The sequence below is a fragment of the Camellia sinensis genome, chromosome 10 (genome assembly GCF_055761805.1).
Source record: "Camellia sinensis isolate YWXY chromosome 10, ASM5576180v1, whole genome shotgun sequence".
Lineage (NCBI taxonomy): Eukaryota > Viridiplantae > Streptophyta > Magnoliopsida > Ericales > Theaceae > Camellia > Camellia sinensis.
The window spans coordinates 89536334-89558530 of NC_138970.1; the positions used below are offsets into that span (position 1 = coordinate 89536334).

At 36.0% G+C, this 22197-nt stretch overlaps 1 protein-coding gene and 1 long non-coding RNA gene across 3 annotated transcripts; both read left to right on the forward strand.

Moving 5' to 3' along the window:
- The first annotated feature begins 1342 nt into the window (after positions 1-1342).
- Positions 1343-2662, forward strand: LOC114298850 (UPF0481 protein At3g47200-like). The gene has a single exon (XM_028243485.2). The coding sequence runs from the start codon at positions 1343-1345 to the stop codon at positions 2660-2662; it is 1320 nt and encodes a 439-aa protein (XP_028099286.2).
- A 1163-nt stretch (positions 2663-3825) lies between these two features.
- Positions 3826-6303, forward strand: LOC145801674 (uncharacterized). Of its 2 annotated transcripts, XR_014343319.1 has the most exons (4): positions 3826-5190; positions 5354-5456; positions 6025-6063; positions 6152-6303. It is a non-coding gene; the product is annotated as an uncharacterized LOC145801674 (long non-coding RNA). The 2 variants fall into 2 exon arrangements; XR_014343318.1 differs by having other exon boundaries at positions 3839-5190; positions 6025-6303.
- Positions 6304-22197: the final 15894 nt, after the last annotated feature.

A 22197-nucleotide genomic window follows, 5' to 3' on the forward strand; every position in this document is an offset into this window, starting at 1 on the left:
AATTTGCTTTCTGAGATAAATAATGACTTATATGTTTATGGAAGACCTAATTTGAATTGCAAACACACACAACAAAAAAAATTAAAAAAAAAAGGATCAATTTTGTTTATATCTCAAAATTCTCATCAAATCATGAAGCAATACAGTTTGATTCCATAAATCAAAACTTTAAAAAATAAAATAAAATTGCTTTGAACATTGCTAAAATGACTAATCACTTGTTTACATAACATATTGCCTTGCCTCTGCTTTTTTGTATCTCTTTCTTCTCTTACTGTTTTGCTATTCCAATTTGTTGATTATTATGTGTTTGATAAAATACTTGAATGGGAAATGCTCCGCTGCCTTGCTTGGCTTACCTTTTTTATTAAATTTTTTTCTATATTTTTTTTACAAATATTATACTTTTTAAGTGAATGTGCATATAATGGTGAGTTTTAGTAGGGTGGATTGAAGTTTTGGAGGAAAGAAGAAGAAGAAGAAATAACTTTAATCTTTTGGGAAAGAAAATATAGAGATTTGAATAAAAATAATTTATTAGGATGTACCATGAGCAAAAAAAAATTATTTTAGGGTTAAATATTTATTGTCCTTATTAATAAATCCACATTAGGATATAATATAAATTAAAATTGGATGTACTGAAATATATTTTGGGTTCAAATCTCTTCCAAGTTAGACGTAGCTGGCCCAAATTTTAAACTAGAGTCTCTGTTTGGAAAGTGGGTTGACTTTTTGACTTTTTTGACTATTTTAGCCCAAGGCTAAAAAGTCTAGTTTGGGAAGGAGTTTTGTCTTTTTTAGCTTTTTTGACTTTTTTGTGAAAGAAAAAATGTAATGATTATGAATTGAATGTGATGTTTTATCTTATTGGACTAAAAAGTCTATTTTCTTTTTGTGGCAATTATTATCAAACACCACTTTTACTTTGCCTTGAAACCTTTCCCCTCAGTTTCCTAGTGAATAGCTGGTGGGTAAGTCCACTTCAAGGACCTTGCACCCAAAAAAATATTTATAAATTTGACATCAGTTGTTGAAACCTAATCTCAAGTAATTTCTGGGATGCTTCTAAAAATATAAAAATTAAAAATTAATTTCTGGGAAATTTCCAGAACATGAAGAGATTTTTGTTGTGTTCTTTCTTTGCCTTGAAACCTTCACTTCAGTTTCATAGTAAAAGCTGGTGAGGTGACGATAACCCCAAGAAAACACCTTTTATTTAGCAAGCTTTCTATCTGAGCAATGAACATGAGAAAGGTCTCACTCCACCTTCAGCATGCATATGTGAAATAGTGGAAGGGAAAGAGAGAGCAAAAAAAAAAAAAAAAAACCAAACAAACAAATGGAGAATGGAGAGCACCAGGCCATTACAATAGCGGAATCAGATAGCAACCAAGAATTGCCAGTTCGCTCTACCAATGAAATAGAAGAATCCACTAACGTTGCATCTATCATTCACATGCAGAGGCGCTTGCACGAAATTAGAAGAGAAGGAATCCAAAACTTAAAAGAAAGACAAAATGCTTTCATATGCAAAGTCCCTCAAAGCCTCATAGAAATCGGCAGTCCTAGGGACATTGAGCCAGAAATTGTGTCAATAGGCCCTTATCACCACAGCAAAGATGGGGTCTTAGAATTTGAAAGTTACAAATGGCAGTTTCTTCATTCCTTGCTTTCCCGAACAAATCAACCGCATGCTGTGCACCTAAGGCAGGCCATGAAAAAATTAGAGACAGAGGCAAGAACATGGTACTCAGAGCCCATTGAGATATCAAGTGAGCAATTCATTGAGATGATGATGCTTGATGGTTGCTTTATCATTGAGCTCTTCCAACAAGTTTCTGAGAGTGAAGACTCTGTAAAGGCCAACAGCCTATTGTTCAGAAAGACATGGTTAATTCCAATTCTCATTAGAGACCTCCTGAAGCTTGAAAACCAACTTCCCTTCTTCGTTCTTGAGAGGTTATTCAATCTCTCCATTGGCAATACCAGTGACCTCTTAAGTTTGCAAGCCTTAAAGTTCTTTAATCTTGCCCTGCCCAGGTCCCTTGAATTACTAAAGAACATAAAATTTCACAATCTAGCCAAGAATCATCTACTTGACTTGTTTCACTCAAGCTATCTCCCCTGCTCAATCTCACCCTGCAACTCCAGCGACTTCCAAATAAGAATATTACTGAATTCAATCAACCTCTGCACGTCATCACATGGTTCACAAGAGTATCACCCATTGTCCGATCAGTCAATGCCATGTGTGACACGGCTCCGGCTTGCTGGGATCAAGTTTAGGCCACAAAAAATTATTGATGGTAGCTTCTTGGACATAAATTTCCACAAAGGGGTGCTGGAAATCCCACCAATAACCATCAATGATTTCACCAGCACCATCCTTATCAACTGTGTTGCCTTGGAACAATGCAGCCCACAAGGTTCCGCTACTTACTTTTCTGAATACATTGCCTTCATGAGTAGTCTCATCAACTCGGGCAGAGATGTTACATTCCTTTGTGACGATGGAATTATCACAAATTTCTCCTACAATGATCTACAAGTAGCTCATCTTTTCAGGAAATTGGGAGATAAAGATGTTTTCAACATTAGGGGGTGTTACCTCTCTAAGCAATTTAGAGAAGTGGAGGCCTACTATCAGGCCCGGTCTTGAGATTTCCGGGTCCCAAAGTAGATAATCAACTAATAAATTTTTGAGACCCTCCACATTTTTTTTTTCATTGAATGAAAAAAAAAAAAAATTGAAGGTAAAGGACAAAAGATTTGAGTCAAAATCACGAAAAATACTTAGTATTACATTACAACAACTAATAAGTATCGCTTGATTTTCGCTCTTTTTGCATTTTTAAAAGCAAATAAATTAATCAAACTTCCATAATCTAATTTTTGTGCAAAATCATTTTCAATGGATAACAATGCTAATTATTTTAAATGGGCCTTTCAGTTTTTTAATGGGTCAATTTATTTTAAGTTAGTTTGGACCTTCCTTAATTTTTTTTTGAACTTAAAGCATACCTAATATATTACACTAAACTATAATAGAAGGGGCCCATTTTTTGGATCTATTTCCAATGGATAACAATGCTAATATTTTTGAATGGGCCTTTTAATTTTTTTATGGGTCAATTTATTTTAAGTTAATTTGGGCTTTCTTAATTTTTTTTTTTTTTAAAACTTAAAACATACCTAATATATTATACTAAACTATAATAGAAAGAGGCCATTTTTTTTGGGTCTATTTTGAGGGGCCCTAGCCCATGGCTTGGTCGGCCTATGCCTAGGGCTGACCATGTCTACTATTGTCACAACCCAAATCCAGGTATGACCGGCCGTGGCTCATAGGGACTAAGCCCAAGGCACACGTAAGCCATAAACATGAACCCAAAATCACAAAAAATAAATGCGATATGTTTCAGGTAATTCAATCTTCTTCTTTACCCCTTAATTTCTCAATTTCTTCGTTTTTTCCCCCCCTGAATCAGATCAATCTCTCTCTAGAAGATAGGCTATTTGAATGTCTGCCTGTGTATTTTGATTGTTTGGTTCAATTCCATAGAACAAAAAGGTAGGTATTTATGTATGAGTAACCTAATATATATGTATGTATGTATGTATTGTGGGGAATATGTATGCATATATTTCTGTATATGCGAGTAATCATTGGTGGAGCTGCATAACCCCACTCAAAATCGGGATTTTTTTTTCTTTAGATATGTATCTTTACGCAAAAGTTTAGGAGTTTCAAAAATTTAAGGCAGAGGAATAATTAGAAAAATTAAATTGGGGATATTTTTTTATTTTTTATTTTTTTATTTTTTTGTGATTGAATCTTGGATTTGTGGAGGGAAAAGGAAAGTGATTGGAAAAATGAATGAAAGATAAGATTAAAATAAAATGAGCCGACTGTATGAACAGTGTCTAAAATTAAAAATTAAAATTGGGAGCTTTGTTGTGTTGTTGTTGTTGGTGTTTTTTTTCTTTTTTTTTTCCCCTTAATTATTACATAAACCATAATAATAGTTTGATTTTTAAATTTGACTTTGATAAAAGGAAAACCCCAATTTTAGTCATCTGGTTATGTGATGTATATGAGGCAACTAACATATTTAATTACTATACTACTTTCGTTCTTTCTTTTGCCATTCAAGGTGAATCGCAATCCTTCATTTCCATCCATGTAGATATGTCCTGGTTAATTTTTTTTTTTCATTTTGTATAAGAATTTCAAGTGGGCCTTACAATGTTGGGTGGTTACTCCAACGTTATGTAACATGTGTACGTAGTGTATTTGTTATGACAAAGATGAGTGTGACTTTCAAATGCTTTTTTTTACAATTATGCACGTCAAGAACATATCTATATATATAGATGTGTTTTTTGTTGGTGTCAACTTTCAAATGCTTTTTTTTTATTATGCACATCAAGAATATTATATATATATATATAGATGTGTTTATTATCAAAAAAATTAATCTTGAATTTGAAATATTAGCATCTTGTGTGTTTGACTTCACTATAACTTCAAAAAGAAAAACCATTTTAAATGAGCATAGCTATGGATACTCTGTTATTGTAATGCTTTTGGCTCCTTTATTTATCAAACAATTCATCTATTTTGTTGATTTTGGCCAAGGAGTTCAGAGATATATTTTATATTGTGGGTTGTTGGTCTCTACTCATCAATTGTTGTTCTTCACCCTATTGCTCACCATGTGTTTGACAAAATGTGCAAACAAAGTTTAGAATAACAGGAATAGAAAACCACAATACCTCTACAAATGAACCATACCATATGCACCAAAAGAGGGAAAACTATGAACAGAAACAGATCAAATGTTTTGATTTTAACATAGAAAAATTAGCCTACTGGGTTGTCTATAGACAGCACAACAAAACATGTTTTTCTATTAATTTCAAAGCTTGAAACTTTTGCTGTGAAGTTTTTGTTTATTTGTGTGTGAGGGGGGGGGGGGGGGTAGGTATAGCAGAGGGGTTACATCAAGTTAACGCCTTCATATAATGAACCTTTTAATTATTGGGCATTAAAAGGTCATTTCATTATCTTGCTGTTGTGTCCTTTTGTTTGGAGGGTATGGGCTGATTTTTTACTTTGGTGGGGGACACAATGGGTAATGCCTGCATTAGTGGAAGGAGTGTTATAGTGGTGGGCTGGTTTTATTGGTAAGGAAGTTTTTATTTTTATTATTCATCATTAAAATTAATCTTGGAGCCACTTGGAGAGTAAACAAGGCAAACCATAGCTTGTGGGGTTCTACTCATAGCTTTATGTAAAACCATGCCTTGTGATCAATAATTCATTTTACCCTTTTTATTTCTTTTACAGGTTTCTTATTGTTGAACCTGACCCCGGTCATACAAGCCTTCACATTTCAAAGGAAGGATTGGAGGCAATTCAGAGAATAACAACCCCGATTGCTGCTGTTGCTGTAAGTTTGAGATTGATTTTCCTTAATATCTATTAGTTTCAAATATTTGATACTGATCAAAAACAAATTTTATTTTTCCATTTAACCAATCCAAAAGGTTTGTAAAATCTAGAATAGACATAGTGCCCGTTAATTAAATTAGAAAAATTAACTTGATTGAAAATGAGTAATGTTTTGTTTAATTTGTTATGTGTTTTTGGAATATTGTACATCACTGATTTCTCGTGTGTGCATGACTGACAATAGTCCATCTCTGTAATTATTTGTGCATGTCAAGTCCTCTGTGAAAAGTCAACCTTTTGCTTAGAGAAATTTTGATTTGCTCAACCTTGCTCTAAATTTTGTTTAGAACTGACTCCATTTTGATGGGTGTTTTATTAGGTGATTGGTCCATATCGCTTTGGAAAATCATTTCTTCTTAATCAACTTCTTTCCCTTTCTTGTTATGAAGGGCAACCTCTAATGCCATTAGTTGAGATTGGGTTGAAAAGTGAAAATCATTAATGTTTTATCATAAGTTGGTTTGTTTCAATGGTTTCCTAAGCTTTGATGCTTGATGACTTTGCAGGGTTTGGTGTTGGGCACATGCATGACACAAAGACAAAAGGTAGATGGAGATATGATCATGATGTACTGGATCTAAGAAACCACTTATTCACAGATGTAATTTACAGATTTTATGTTGTTTCTTATAGGGATTTAGGCATGGGGAGCTCCGGTAGAAATAGAAATTAAGGAGTAGACTTCTGTCTTCTACCTTGATACTGAAGGATTTGAAAGTATTGGGAAGTCAAATGTATATGACAACCAGTAATATTGAAGTCAATATTTGGTCTTTAATCTGCCTCTGATGGTTGTAAATACTTGTTGGCCCTCCTTTCTGATTATTATTTTGTAGGATTTTTGCTTTGGCAATAGTGTTGAGTTTGGTGCTTATCTATAACCTTCCTAAGACGGTTTGTTACTTCACCCCTCTCTTTCTCTGTGTGTGTGTGTGTGTGTGTGTGTGTGTTTCTTAGTATTCTGTTGAGCATGATGACATGGACAGCCAAAACTTGGAATTTTAACATACTAAAGAAAGTTCTAGTTCTACAGAAACAAACTAGAAAGTTTATGTGTTTACCTGTAGGTTTGGGAAAGCCTTAGAATAGGAGCTACTGTGTATGGACGCACATGTATTTAAATAAGCAAATGTAATATTGGAGTCTTCAAAGTTTTATGGCCCTGAAAGTAAGTACAATTTTGTTTTTATTAACTTTAGGGCTTAAGATGGAAGTGAAGGATGTGATTTCTATTTTTTGGGGTGCATCCAACATATGGGATTGGCGTTGGTCATTGATTACGTTTTGAATGTTATAGTAGGTAGAAGGCTGTAAAAGAGTACAAAAAAGTGTTCAAATAACGTGTGCTTCCATCTGTATGCCTAGCTGGAATAAAAGATCTTAACATCTTGAATAGCCGGGGCCTTAACATCTTCAAGCAGATATTGAATAGTTGGGATTTGACATCTTAACATGACTTGGATATCTAAAGCTAAACCTTCCTATATATAAACATGACTCCATTAAAGGGAAGGACTGAGGAAGAAGAAGAAGATGATAAATGTGACTCCTCTTTTTGCTTTAAAGTGTCTATTCATGTTTTCATGTTTCAGTATAATTTGAAAATAAAACAAAACATGAAACTTGAAAATCAAATTTGAACACCAGAGGTAAGTAGTGTTTTGTTCTTTCTCATCTTTTGTGTTGATACTAGTTGTTTTCATAAACGATTGTATGAGTTCTCTTCTTATGACTTGAATGATAACAATAACATAGATAAAGCAAGAAATGTTTGAATTTGAATTCACTGGGTTTGTAAAAATGGAGTTTATAATGTGTGGTTTCATCTTTATGTGAATTTTATGTTCCAAAATTATTAGTGTAGTTAAGGTGTTCTTTTCAACATTCAAACGTGTTTTTGTTTTTAGATTCTTTTAAGTTCCCTTGGATTGAGGATTTTGTTGAAAACATAAGATCACTAAACTTTTGAATGTGATGTTTATGCATGAAGTGAAGGTGTAGAAAAAGTATTGCGGTTTGAAAACCAAGCAGAAAAATACACTTTTCCAATACTTAGGCTTGAAAACAGGCCACCGAGGGGCCAAAATCGTAAAACAACCACGAGAAGGCCTGGGGAACACCTCAAACACTTCGGGAGGGACCAATGTCAGTTGTGGAAACATACGGAACTAGCACTGGACTCCTGGTTTGCAAACTAAGTAGAAAAATGCACTTTTCTAACACTTAGACTTGAAAATATGCCATCGGGCTCCAAAATCGTGAAACAGCCACAAGAAGGCCCGGGGAACACCTTGGCAGGGACCGATGTAAGTTGTGAAAACTTATGGAACTAGCACAACACTCATTGTTTGAAAATTAAGTAGAAAAATACACTTTTCCAAAATCGTGAAACAGCCACGAGAAGGCTTGGGGAACAACTCGGTAGGGACCAAATTAAGTTGTGGAAACTTACGGAACTAGCACGGGACTCCCGATTCGAAAACTAAGTCCAAAAAAGTACTTTTTCACTTAAGCTTGAAAAATAGGCCATCAGAGGCCAAAATCGTGCAACTTCCACGAGATGGCCCAGGTAACACCTCAAACACCTCGGGAGGGGCCAAAGTAAGTTGTGGAAAATTACAGAACTAGCACGGGACTCTTCGTTCGAAAACGAAGTCTAAAAATGCACTTTTTCACACTTAAGCTTGAAAAATAGGCCATCGGAGGTCAAAATCGTTTAACAGCCATGAGACGGCCTGGGTAACACCTCAAACACCTCGGGAGGGACCAAAGTAAGTTATGGAAACTCACGAAACTAGCACGGGACTCCCGGTTTGAAAACTAAGTCCAAAAATATACTTTTTCACACTTAAGCTTGAAAATAGGCCATCGGAGGGCTAAATCATGTAACAGCCAGGACACGGCTCGGGTAACACCTCAAACATCTCAGGAGGGACCAAATTAAGTTGTGGAAACTTACGGAACGAGCACGGGACTCCCGGTTCGAAAACTATGTCCAAAAAAGCACTTTTTCACACTTAAGCATGAAAAATAGGCCATCGGAGGCCAAAATCATGCAACAGCCATGAGACGGCCTGGGTAACACCTCAAACACCTCGGGAGGGACCAAAGTAAGTTGTGGAAACTTATGGAACTAGCACGGGACTCCCGGTTTAAAAACTAAGTCCAAAAATGAACTTTTTCACACTTAAGCTTGAAAATAGGCCTCCGGGGGCCAAAATCGTGTAACAGCCACGAGACAGCCCGGGTAACACCTCAAACACCTTGCGAGCAACCAAAGTAAGTTATGGAAACTTACGGAACTAGCACGGGACTCCCGATTTGAAAACTAAGTCCAAAAATGCACTTTTTCACACTTAAGCTTGAAAATAGGCCATCGGAGGTCAAAATCGTGCAACAGCCACGAGACGGCCCGGGGAGCACCTCAAACACCTCGGGAGGAGCCAATGTGAGTTGTCGAAACTTACGGAACTAGCACAACACTCCCAGTTTGAAAATTAAGTCCAAAAATGCACTTTTTCACACTTAAGCTTGAAAATAGGCCATCAGAGGCTAAAATCGTGCAACAGCTACGAGACGGCCTAGGTAACACCTCAAACACCTTGGGAGGGACCAATGTGAGTTGTGAAAACTTACAGAACTAGCGTAGGAATCTCGGTTTGAAAACTAAGTCCAAAAATACACTTTTTCTCACTTAAGCTTGAATATAGGCCATCGGAGGCCAAAATCGTGCAACAGCCACGAGATGGCCTAGGGAACACCTCAGATACCTCGGGAGGGACCAATGTGAGTTGTGGAAACTTACGAAACTAGCACAGGACACCCGGTTTGAAAACTAAGTCCAAAAATACACTTTTTCACACTTAAGCTTGAAATAGGCCATCGGAGGCCAAAATCGTGCAATAGCCATGAGATAGCCCAGGTAACACCTCAAACACCTCGGGAGGGACCAATGTGAGTTGTGGGAACTTACAGAACTCGCACAGGACTCCCGGTTTGAAAACTAAGTCCAAGATTGTACTTTTTCACACTTAAGCTTAAAAATAGACCATTGGAGGCTAAAATCGTGCAACAGCCACGAGACAACCCGGGAAACACATCAAACACGTCGGGAGGGACCAATGTGAGTTGTGAAAACTTACGGAACTAGCACGGGACTCCCGGTTTGAAAAGTAAGTCAAAAAATGCACTTTTTCACACTTAAGATTGAAAATAGGCAATCAAAGGCCAAAATTGTGCAACAGCCATGAGACGGCCTGGGGAACACCTCAAACACCTTGGGAGCGACCGATGTGAGTTGTGGAAACTTACGAAACTAGCACGGGACTTCCGGTTTGAAAACTAAGTCCAAAATTGCACTTTTTCACACTTATGCTTCAAAATAGGCCACCGGAGGCCAAAATCGTGCAATAGCCATGAGACGGCCTGGGGAACACCTCAAACACCTCGGGAGGGACCAATGTGAGTTGTGGAAACTTACAGAACTAGCACGGGACTCCCGGTTTGAAAACTAAGTCAAAAATTGCACTTTTTCACACTTAAGCTTGAAAATAGGCCATCGGAGGCCAAAATCGTGCAACAACCATGAGACGGCCCGAGGAACATGTCAAACACCTCGGGAGGGACCAATGTGAGTTGTGAAAACTTACGGAACTAGCACGGGACTCTCGGTTTGAAAACTAAGTCCAAAATTGCACTTTTTCACACTTAAGCTTGAAAATAGACCTTCGGGGGCCAAAATCGTGTAACAGCCACGGGACGACTCGGGGGGCACCTCAAACATGTCGGGGGGAACCAATGTGAGTTGTGGAAACTAACGGAACTTGCACCGGACTCCCGATTTGAAAACTAATTCGAAAAATGCATGTTAAATTGTATATTTTATGGATAAGATAATAATTGTCTAACTTGCATTTTTTTTTTTTTTTTTTGGTGTGTTTCATTTTTTTGCTGATTCGAGATTTGATATGGACATGTTTGGTAATTTGGAGGGTAGATGGTAACTCATTTTGTATTTTTGTTCAAATTACCTTACATGTATTTTGGTTGCGTTGTAAATTTTATATTTTTGTTAGTATTACAGGGCATGTTTGGTAATTCACCCTTGATATTTTATTTTTGTCGATATTTGTAGACATGTTTTTTGTTGGATATTAGGAGATGTGTTTGGTAATCCGCATGCGGTTGATATTATATTTTTGTGGATATTAGTAGATGTTTTTTATGGATATTAGGAGATATGTTTATAATCTACATGCAGTTCATACTATATTTTTGTGGATAGTGCTGAAATTTGATTGTGATGTTTATAAAAATGAACAAATTTTTGTATTGATTTGTAATAGATATTTTATTGAACAAGTTATTGAAATGCGCAGGGAATTGTTACTGAAAAGAAAAAATTCCGGAAGAACCCCCATTTTCAAATTTTTTAATTTTTATTAGTGACGAAATAAAAAATGTTGCTATTAGTTTTCAAAAAACATGACGAATAATTTTGTCACTAATGATATAGTACGAAACAAATAATTTCATCACATTTGCTGAATATTTCGTCGCTAAATTAAAATATTTGGTGACAAAATGTTTTGTCATTGAATAATTTTCTTTTTTGTTCATTTTAGTGACGAATTTTTTTGTCACCTTAATCCATATCATTGGTGAAGAAAACTTTCGTCACTAAAATATATTTGGTGACGAAATATTTCGTCACCAAAAACAATTAAAATAAAATATTATTTAGTTTGGTGACGAAATTGATGTTTTAGAAGACGAAAAATTCAACATTTGGAGACAAAACATTTCGTCGCCAAAAATGAAAAATAGGCGACGAAACTGTTTTTCGTTACTGGGTACTTTCAACGACGATGTATAGGCCACAAACGTAGTGACAATTTTTTTTATCGCAGATCACTTTAGTGACGAAAATTTGATGTTTGGATACAAAATCAGTCTGTCATAAATAAATCAAAACCCAATCCACTGACATGTCACAAGTATAAATGGTAAAACCAGCCATAACCAACTTCAAAAAAAATATACACTAAATGGAACACAAACCGACCACAAAATAAAATAATTCCAAATAAAATCCAACCACAATGTACGCACAAAACTGACATAACAAGCTAAAACAAAATAATGAATGTCCTAGAAGTCCATGCAATTGAGTCCCCACTACGCCACGAGTCCACTCTAAGTCCTTCTAACACCAAGAAATGATAAACAACTAAGTCAGCTGATAGCTCAGTGAGTAGCAACATAGATAGTATATACAACTTTGTATATAGGGATCAATTCCAAAATAAAATATATATCACAGAAACTAGATTGACATACACTTTTGATAAAGATAATCTGTTTCAAAAAAAAAGTTTCACAGTTCAACAATTAAAATACTCATGTCTCTCAAGAACATGATAAATGACATTTTTCACTTAAAACAAATTACAACATGAACACCAATAATTTTCTAGGTACCAAGAATAACAAGTAATACGCCACACAATTCTCAAGGTAATAAGCTTGTTGGATCCAATATTAAATCAAGAGTCATCCTCAGGGTAGCAACCCAGGCCTTTTCTCTAAGACGATACAATTGAAGGTCACCTAGCCCAACCCAGGTCTTTTCCTTACAATTGTTGAGCACTAGAGTCATCATGGCCTAACCAGGATCTTTTCCGTAGTAGCCAGTGTCACCACACACAATGGAATAATTTCCCTGGACTAAATATACAAATGGTCCCGATTATTAATACAATTTAGTTTTGCAAAACATGGTAGTTCACCATTATAAACATGAGACCATAACAAATAGTTTACAGTAGTTTACACATGTTTCAGAAATAATTTAATTCCATTGATACTATAATAATTTATCAAAACAATTTAGTCCTGAAACAACAATTCAATTTTCCAACAATTCAGGGTAGGGGAACATTTATAAAAATATGTAGCATGTAACTACTCACTTGAAAACGGAACAATGTAATCCTCAAATAGAGTATAAAAGTCCAACTAGTGCCCTGAACCAAGTATGAAAACTGCACGTCACTACTAATTTAAAATACTAAAGAATAAGAACTAAGTAACCCCAAAGTAAAACGCACTAACACGGCTCAAGCCAACTCACTGTTACTCTCAAATATTATCTAAGCTCATGTTCTTCAAGGTCTAAAATTACCTAAGACATGGGTTCAGATCGAAACTTAATTAAAAGTAATTTTAAGATAAAACAGAGTTTTAAACAAGTTTTTCCAATCTATTTGCTAACTTTGAAAATTACAAAACCCACTCCACGCTGTTCAAAAAATTCCAAAACCCTCCAGATATCAACTAATATATCCTACGTTTCAAACCCAATTGGTTTTACTTGGTTTACTTATCAAAATAATTATTTACAATTAATTATATCCAAACAGGTTGTTTTCTATAGCACTTTAAAAAAATTAATCACTGTGTTTGGTTTGAGTTTTCTGGATTAAGTTTTTTGAAAATTGAGTTTTTTGATTTTCGTGTTTTTTTTGTTTTTAGTGAATATTTTTTAAATTTTAAACATTTTTTTTTTACTTTTTTAGATGCACCTTACTTAGATGTGTCTAAAAAGTAAAAAAATTGTGAAAAAATATTTTAAAAAATTAAGAAATACATAAAAATACAAAAAATGTACTAAATTCTTGTATTTTTTTTTATATTTTTGGTATTTAGTGAATTTTTAAAAGATTTTTTTTACAATTTTTTTTTACTTTTTAGGTGTATTTATGTTAGGTGTGTCTAAAAAGTAAAAAATTTGCATAAAATATTAAAAAAATTCAGTAAAAACAAAAAAACACGAAAAATAAGAGTGTAGAATTTTCTGAAAACTGTTTTTAAAAAATGGGAACCAAGCAAAGTGAATGTTTCTCTTAGTATACATGAGAAATCAACACAAGGCCAAAACTTTAAGAAACTAGACTCGTAACCGGTTCTAATGACGCTGATTTGATAATTTTTGGATTTATACCCAAAGAGAACGACGCTTCCGAAGTTATTGATTTATACCAGTTTTCTAGATAGATTTGAACGCACCAGTTAATATATATTTTGACTCCCAAAAATTATAAGAAAATTCTGATATGCAATTCAATATGCAATTAATCTACTGTAAGAATTTCAGTTCAAAATTCATCCATTTGATATGGTTTCTTGATTTTTAAAGTTTGTGATTCTGTACATAATTTTTGAACTAAGAATTACACCCATTCTTTATACATGAATTTAACTCCTCAAATTTCTTAACAGTATATATGTATACAAAATACAGAAACCTACAACCCCACCATCAACGAATTAAATCATAAAATAGAATAAGGATAAAAAAACAAAAATAAAATAAAGAAGAAAGCTAGAACCCTACCACACACCCAAAAGTTATTCTTTGATTGCAACTTTTTTTTTTTTTTTTCCCCTACTCTTTCAATCTCTATTCCGTTAGTGTGGCTGCTGCTGCTGCTGCTATATGTGATGAACAAATAATAGAGTAGGGTTTGTGTTTATTTTATTTTATACTAGTGGTGAGCACACATAGGTCAAATAAATAGATAAATATACAAAATTTGTATATAAGTTATATGCAACTCAAATGGTAAGAGCCTTATTTATTAACTTTGCAGTCTAGAGTTCAAGTCACACCCTCCTCTCTATATTTATATATTTTTTTAATAATAAATTTTGCCTCTAAATTAAAGACTTTCACCATGAATTTATTTTAGGTTTAAAATTAATTAAAAGACCCTCCAACAAATATTTAATTTGTACTCTAGGATTCACCATCAAAATATTTGAGATTGTAAAATTATTATTATTTAATTGTTTACTTTATTTTTATATTCGAGTTCTCACAACTATAGCAGCAACTGGGCAACTCTAAGGTGCACATATTTTAGCAATCCATGGTCATCCATCTCAGTAGTCTCTGCCTCTGTTCTGCTGGCGATGACAACCATACAGACAATCATGGCCATTTTGAGCTACAAGGTCCACCATAGCTAATAGTCTTGAACTATTAAGGTTGAGTTTGGATCATGGATTTTGGTTGGGAATTGGAAAGGAAAAAGAAAAATAAAGGTGAAATATAATTATATTTCATTCACATTTCATTTATACCTTTTCCCTTTCACTTTCAAAATTTGTACCAAAATCTATGATTCAAACACAACGTAAGCTAATTAGAGTTTTAATTATACAAATGATGGATGCTTATACAAACCAATATCTTTATGCATGATAAGCTAGCCCTAGCAACTCAAAAGTGTTTTATTAGAGCATAGAAAAGCTTGAGTTGTCCATAGGAATCTCCCATGATCCTTTTCTCATCTTTCACTATGTCCTGCTATGATATCCTATCAGCCTACTTTATGGCTTTGTCTTTAAATTGGAATAAATTGCGATATTTGAAAAGTGTTATCTCAATATATGTATAAAAAATTGATGCATGAAAGTATATCAAAAAGATGTGCAAAGAACAAGACTGAATTACAAACAAATCCGAACTAGAGATGCTCTTTCTGAGAACAAATAATTTTGAGAAAATTCTCGGTTTTATTAATCAATTTTCTGAAACCAAACAAGGTATTAATTCTAGACTATTATATACTAAATAAAATATTCTCAATTAACTAATAATTTTAAAATGATCTCTTCAAATCTCATCAGCATAAAAAATGTATCAAAATGTGTAAATATGTATATATATATATATAGATATATAAAATAAAGTATAATGATTTTTGAATTTGTCCTACTAGGACATTTGGACGACTCAGATCTATTCAAATTATAAAACAATGACTGATATATATTTTTCAAAAAATATCCTACATGTACAGTTTCTATTTTTCCGCTTCTTTCTCTTACTTTTTCCTTTTCGCACCTATCCTTCTATGATCCCATGATCCCACATTCCTTTCTCTTTTCTTTTTTTTTTCTTTTTTTCTTTTTTGTTTTTTTTTATTTTCTCCCATTTTTATTTTTCTCCCTATTTTTTCCTCTCCTTTTTTATTACTTATTTTTATTCATATTATATGAAAAAGTCTGCGATCCTAGAATTAGGAGCCAGATTTTACTGTGTGTAGTGGAGATTATATTAATGAATTTTTTAGTCCACAAATTACATGAATTTGAACAATTAATTATTATTTTTAAATATATTGAATACTTGATGGACTTCGTAAATTTAGACCTCATATGAATCTTCAACATATTTTAATAAAACAGGACGGTTTTTGAATCTTCAACATATTTTTGTCCTATTAGGACATTTGGATGGTTTGGATCTGTTTAAATTATAAAACAATGGATGAGATATATTTTTCAAAAATGTTCTACATATACATTTTCTACTTTACTGCTTCTCTCTCTCTTACTTTTTCCTTTTTTCACACCCCTCCTTCCATGATCTCATGATCCCGCTTTCCTCTCTCTTTTCTTTTTATTTTTTATTTTATCCCGTTTTTATTTTTCTCTCTATTTGTTTATTTTGATTTTTCTCCTTTTTGTTCAATATATTTTACACATATTTCCACACAATGTATGTATGCCTGTAATACACTAGGACATTATGGGCATACATACAATTTCCATATAATTATATAAGTAAAAGCAGTATTGTTTGTATGCCCTTGGAAATTGTATGTATGCTAGGTACATCTATCTATCTAACTATACATTATACAAGCCAAAGCAAGTGTTCGTGAAGAATTTTGTGAGAACTCCAAAATTTTATAATAAATTTGTGATTTTATCAAATTAAAAAATAAATTTAAATAGGGTTGGGATTGCAATTATATTCTAATCCTAATATTACTTACACCGTGCCTTCAGGCACGGGCATACGCTAGTATATATATATATATATATATGTAAAAATGTATGAAAATATATAAATGCATGATTCTAAATATTGACATTATACTCACCTTAATCACAGCATGCCCACAAATTTAGATAGATGTGGGAATATTTACACATCTATTCAATGGTGCCATGTTGTAATCGTCATGTTTCAATGGTTACAAAATGCTTGTCCAAATATTAGAGTAATTCTTTTTTGGAAAATAATGATTTTTCGACAATTTTAATTCGAAATTAAAGTGGGACCCAACAGCCGATTGAGGTGGGTCAGAATGATTTTGTATTCTCTTAAGTGTGAAGGTTGCAATACATAAATAATGAGCCGAAACTATTAAGTTGTGAATGAGAATTGTCTCATAAAATGGGCATCAATAAAAGTTAGGCTTGGGCATAGGCTTGGACTTAGACTTAGTCTTAGTCTTAGTTTTGGTTTGGACTGGCCTAGGCATGTGTATGTGCGTGTGTTGGACTTAATCTTGGGCATGGGCCAGATTGTGCTATGTTGGGTTGGGCTTGTCTTGTGCATATGTTTTAGACTGGGTTTGGATTGGATTGTGACCCAACACCTGTATCTATTTTACAACCCATCTAGTTAGATTATTTAAATATCATTATATATATATATATATATATAGATATATATATTTATATAATGCAATGGAGGTTTTGAACCTTTGTAACTCTCATCTTTTGATGATGGAGTTGATGATCATATTATGCACATGGGAGTTTTGCACATTTGTAACTTTATCCCTTATGACTAGAGTTGATGGTCATTGATGCTAAGTTTTATAGTAGACTTCATGGCTAAGACTCTTTCCCTATAAGTATAAAAAGGGTCTTTCCCCTCCAATTTAGATGGATGAGATAGAAATATTTTTGAGATGAAATTTTTTCGATTTTCTTTAGATAAAGTTGGAGAAGATTTTTATACCAAAGAAAATTTTTCTATCTTTTTTGTGCTAGCCCCTTCTTTGGTTCTTGTTAGAGAGAGTGTGCTATCATTGTAACGCCCTCAAAATAATAACATTAAACCCAACAAATAAGACAAGCGTTGATAGATAAACTAACCACCTTCTATCATTCATTAGAATTCCATTTCATAAGTATTACATGTTAATCTCATAACAAAATGCCCTACGGGCTTACAGCTTTCCAAGTTAATACTTGGTTACAACAAAGAGTTCTAACTCGTTTACACATTAAGCCCTTGGCTTGAAATTACATGTAATACATCAAAAGTACAACAACAAAACTATGCCCGCCACTAGCCTCCCAGCTATGTCCTTGGAGGTGGCATGCTTCCTGCACCTGAAAATGATATTCCCATATAGGGTGAGCCACAGCCCAGTAGAAATACACTAAACCAACCATGGACAATGACTAAAACATTAGCAATTGATAGTTGGTCAACACTGATACAATCACATAAATTACATATTTATGTCAACGACTTACAAGTCCCATTTACTTTTCATTTTCCCTTTTTAATCAGATAAGCATGCTAGCTCTATCATCATTTCCACAGATATGTATAAAAACTATATCTCACATTCAGATAAGCATAAAAGCTATATCCACAATCTCAACAGATATGTATATCAACAATATCCACAGATAAGCATACAAGCTGTATCCACATTCTACAACAGATATGTATATCAACAATATCCACAGATAAGCATACAAGCTGTATCCACACTTCACAAAGATAAGCATATGAGCTCTATCTTCACTTCTCTAGACAAGCATATGAGCTCTGTCTACGGAGTACATCCCCTATCTCCTCCAAATACCTATCCGGTTTAGAGGTCCATCCCCTATCTTCCCCTAAACCGCGGAGTACATCCCCTATCTCCTCCTCTACACATAACGTATATAAACACATTGGTTCTATATAAACTCACACAATACAAACAATTAATGTATTCCAGCAACTGCCAAGTTCCATAACACATTCCATTGATTAGTTTCAGTTTGCCTAATCAACATACATTGTCTACAACAATCACGACTATCCTCCACCGATAGCCCAAAGCAGTTATTTCTAAACAGAAAATAAATGCACAAATGGATATTCAATCAACATTTCATTTCTCACCAATTAATTATCCCAATTAATTAAACAATGTAATTAGGCCATTTTCCATAATTACCATTTCAACCCTTAGGTCCCATTTTCTTCAATGATTCAGCAATCATTCCATTTTTTTCATGCTAAACATGCATCTAGGTTTATTATGAATAAAACCCCAACTTTTGTATAATTGCACAAAAGCCCCAAACTTTCACAAAATTACCAAACCAAGCCCAACATCTCAAAATACCAAAATTTAAAGACAAAACCCATAGAGAGGAGTAGGTTATCCCTACCTTGAAGTTTTAGCCCAAAAGGAGATGAAGACTCCAAGATCAACTTGCTCCAAATCCAAACTTTTTCAGATTAAATTGAAGCTCTCAACGCTCTCTATCTTTTTAACAAAGGCCCTAGGCTAGATTCACACCCTAGGGAGATGAAATCTTAGAGAGAGTGCAAGTTTAGAGTGAGAGGGTGTCGGATTTAGGGTTTAATCAAAGAAAAGGGGTGAAAAAGTGATGTTTTAGACGCTGCTGTCCGCTGATATAAAACACTCTCGCTCGAGCGAAGGATTGGTCGCTCGAGCGACCAGACACAGAAAACTCTCGCTCGAGCCAAGAAGTTCTCGATCGAGCGAAGAAAAACCCAGACCGCTCGAGCCACGAGAAGCTCGCTCGAGCCAGAAACTACAACTCTCAGGTCCAGAACCGGGGCAACACTACTCTCGCTCGAGCGACAACCTCTTCGCTCGAGCGAAGGACCAAAAATCTGGGCAGCAACACTAGGCTCCCAAGCACAACCAACCTGTAACAAACCTGCCCAACACATCCCATAACCCAATATACAAAGTAAAGAGGATGCAAACTAGAAAATAAACAACTACCAACATTCACGGACACATGTCCGGATCACTGTACAACAAGGGTAAACCCGGGATCGCTATAACCTCCCCCCCTTAAAGAATTTCGTCCCCGAAATTAAACACAAGTTTTCAATAACAGGTTTTCCTCCATTTTGAACAATGTTACAATTTAACATTCAACAATTCGACCCATTACCGGTCATCCCATCCCTTTAACAAGAGACATATCACAATATGTAAACAACATATGTATTATTAACATGCATCAACATTATGCACTAACTTTCCAATGTCAACAATATACTTAACACCTATAATGTTACATTCAACTTCCATATGAGGCAAGTTCCAAAACATACTTCCAATAACCAAAACATTTTCAATGTTTCACAACTTAAGACATATATAAAAGCTCTTAAGTTCAACAAAATGTAAAATTTAAATACAAAATTACATATCAATAAACAAGTCCGGATATTTCTCTCGGACTTCTAACTCACGTTCCCAAGTGGCTTCCTCCACTCCGTGATGTTTCCACAAGACTTTCACCAAAGGAATGGTCTTGCCACGCAGGACTTGATCCCGCCTATCCAAGACCCGAACCGGTCTCTCCTCATACGAGGCATCCTCAACTACCTCTAAATCGGTCCAATCCAACACATGTGATGGATCTGGCTCATACTTCCGAAGCATACTCACATGAAACACGTCATGTACTCCGGACAACTGCGGCGGTAAGGCTAACCGATAAGCAACCTCACCTATCCTCTCAAGGATCTCAAAAGGACCAATAAACCGAGGGGATAACTTCCCACTCTTCCCAAACCTCATCAAGCCTCGCCTAGGTGATATCTTCAGAAAGACATGATCACCTACCTCAAACGCCAAAGGCCTCCTCCTACGGTCGGCATAACTCTTTTGTCGGCTCTGGGCTGTAACAAGCCTCCTACGGATAAGCTCAACTTTCTCCGTCGTCTCCCTCACCAACTCCGGACCCAACAAAGGTGCATCACCCACCTCGGCCCAACAAACTGGAGACCTACACGGTCGGCCATACAAGGCCTCAAACGGTGCCATACCGATGCTAGACTGAAAACTGTTGTTGTAGGCAAACTCTACCAATGGCAAGTGCCTCTCCCACGTCCCACTGAAGTCCAGGACACAACCCCGAAGCATATCCTCGAGGATCTGAATAGTACGCTCGGACTGCCCGTCAGTCTGAGGATGATAAGCCGTACTAAAGGTCAACTTGGTGCCCAAGGCACTCTGCAAACTCTGCCACAACCTAGCAGTAAAACGAGGATCTCTATCTGAGACGATCGTCACTGGGACCCCGTGCAATCTCACTACGTCCCGAATATACAAATCGGCAAGATGATCTACCGAATCTCTCACGCGCATAGGAATAAAGTGCGCCGACTTAGTCAACCGGTCTACAACCACCCAAATAGCATTACTACCCCGCTGAGTCCTCGGAAGACCCACAACGAAGTCCATAGTGACATGCTCCCATTTCCACTCGGCAATAGGCAAGGGTTGCAACAAACCCGCTGGCCTCTGATGTTCGGCCTTCACCTGCTGGCAAGTAAGGCATTTCGATACGAAAACAGCCACATCTCTTTTCATACCCCGCCACCAAAACTGGCGACCCACATCCTGATACATCTTAGTACCTCCCGGATGCACCGCAAGGCGCGAATGGTGAAACTCTCGGAGTACTTCCTCTCGGCAAGCCTCCGGTACAAACAAACGGTCTCGGTATCTCACACTCAGGTCGGGATACACCGTCAAACCCTTCTCAACTTTCCCACTGGAGATCTTCTCTCGGAAGGATTCTACCTCAAGGTCACCTCTCTGTGCCTCTAACACTCTAATCAAAAGTGTGGGCTGCGCAACAACAGAAAACAAAGCTGCAGTCTCAACAGATTCGCTCAGTAGCAAATCAAACTCGCCAAGTGCTCCCAACATCTCCCATTCCCGGATGGCTATACAAGCTACATCACTAATGGTTTTCCTACTAAGGGCATCGGCCACAACATTGGCCTTTCCCGGATGATAATGCAACTCAAAATCATAATCCTCGATGAACTCCATCCATCTCCTCTGCCTCAGATTCAAGTCTCTCTGTGTAAACAGATACTTCAAACTCTTGTGGTCTGAGAACACCTCGAACTTCTCACCATAAAGGTAGTGCCTCCAGATTTTCAAGGCAAAGATCACAGCTGCTAACTCTAGGTCATGTGTGGGGTAATTCTTCTCGTGTATTTTCAACTGACGTGAACCATAAGCTACCACTTTCCCCTCTTGCATCAACACACAGCCCAAACCCTCTCGTGAGGCATCACAATAAACCGCATAACCCAACCCTCTCTCCGGAATAATCAACACCGGAGCGGTGGTCAATCTAACTTTCAGCTCTTGGAACGACTTTTCACAAGTCTCATTCCACACAAACTTGACTCCCTTCCTAGTCAGTCTAGTCAACGGTGACGCTAACCTGGAGAAATCTTTCACAAACCGACGGTAATACCCAGCTAATCCCAGAAAACTGCGGATCTCAAACACACTCTTAGGCTGTGCCCAATCTTGCACTGCCTCAACCTTGGATGTATCAACAGACACCCCTTCCCCGGATACCACGTGGCCTAAGAATTTGACTTCCCCCAGCCAGAACTCACACTTCCCAAACTTGGCATACAGCCTATGGGCTCTAAGTAACTCAAGCACCACTCTCAAGTGTGCCTCGTGCTCCTCCTCGGTAGGCGAATAGATAAGAATGTCGTCCACGAAGACGACCACAAATCGGTCTAAGAACTCCCGGAAAATCCGGTTCATCAAGTCCATAAAGAC

What these genes read in the sequence shown, in the direction of transcription:
- LOC114298850 (XM_028243485.2), top strand. Translation starts at nt 1,343, where the DNA reads ATGGAGAATGGAGAGCACCAGGCCATTACAATAGCGGAATCAGATAGC.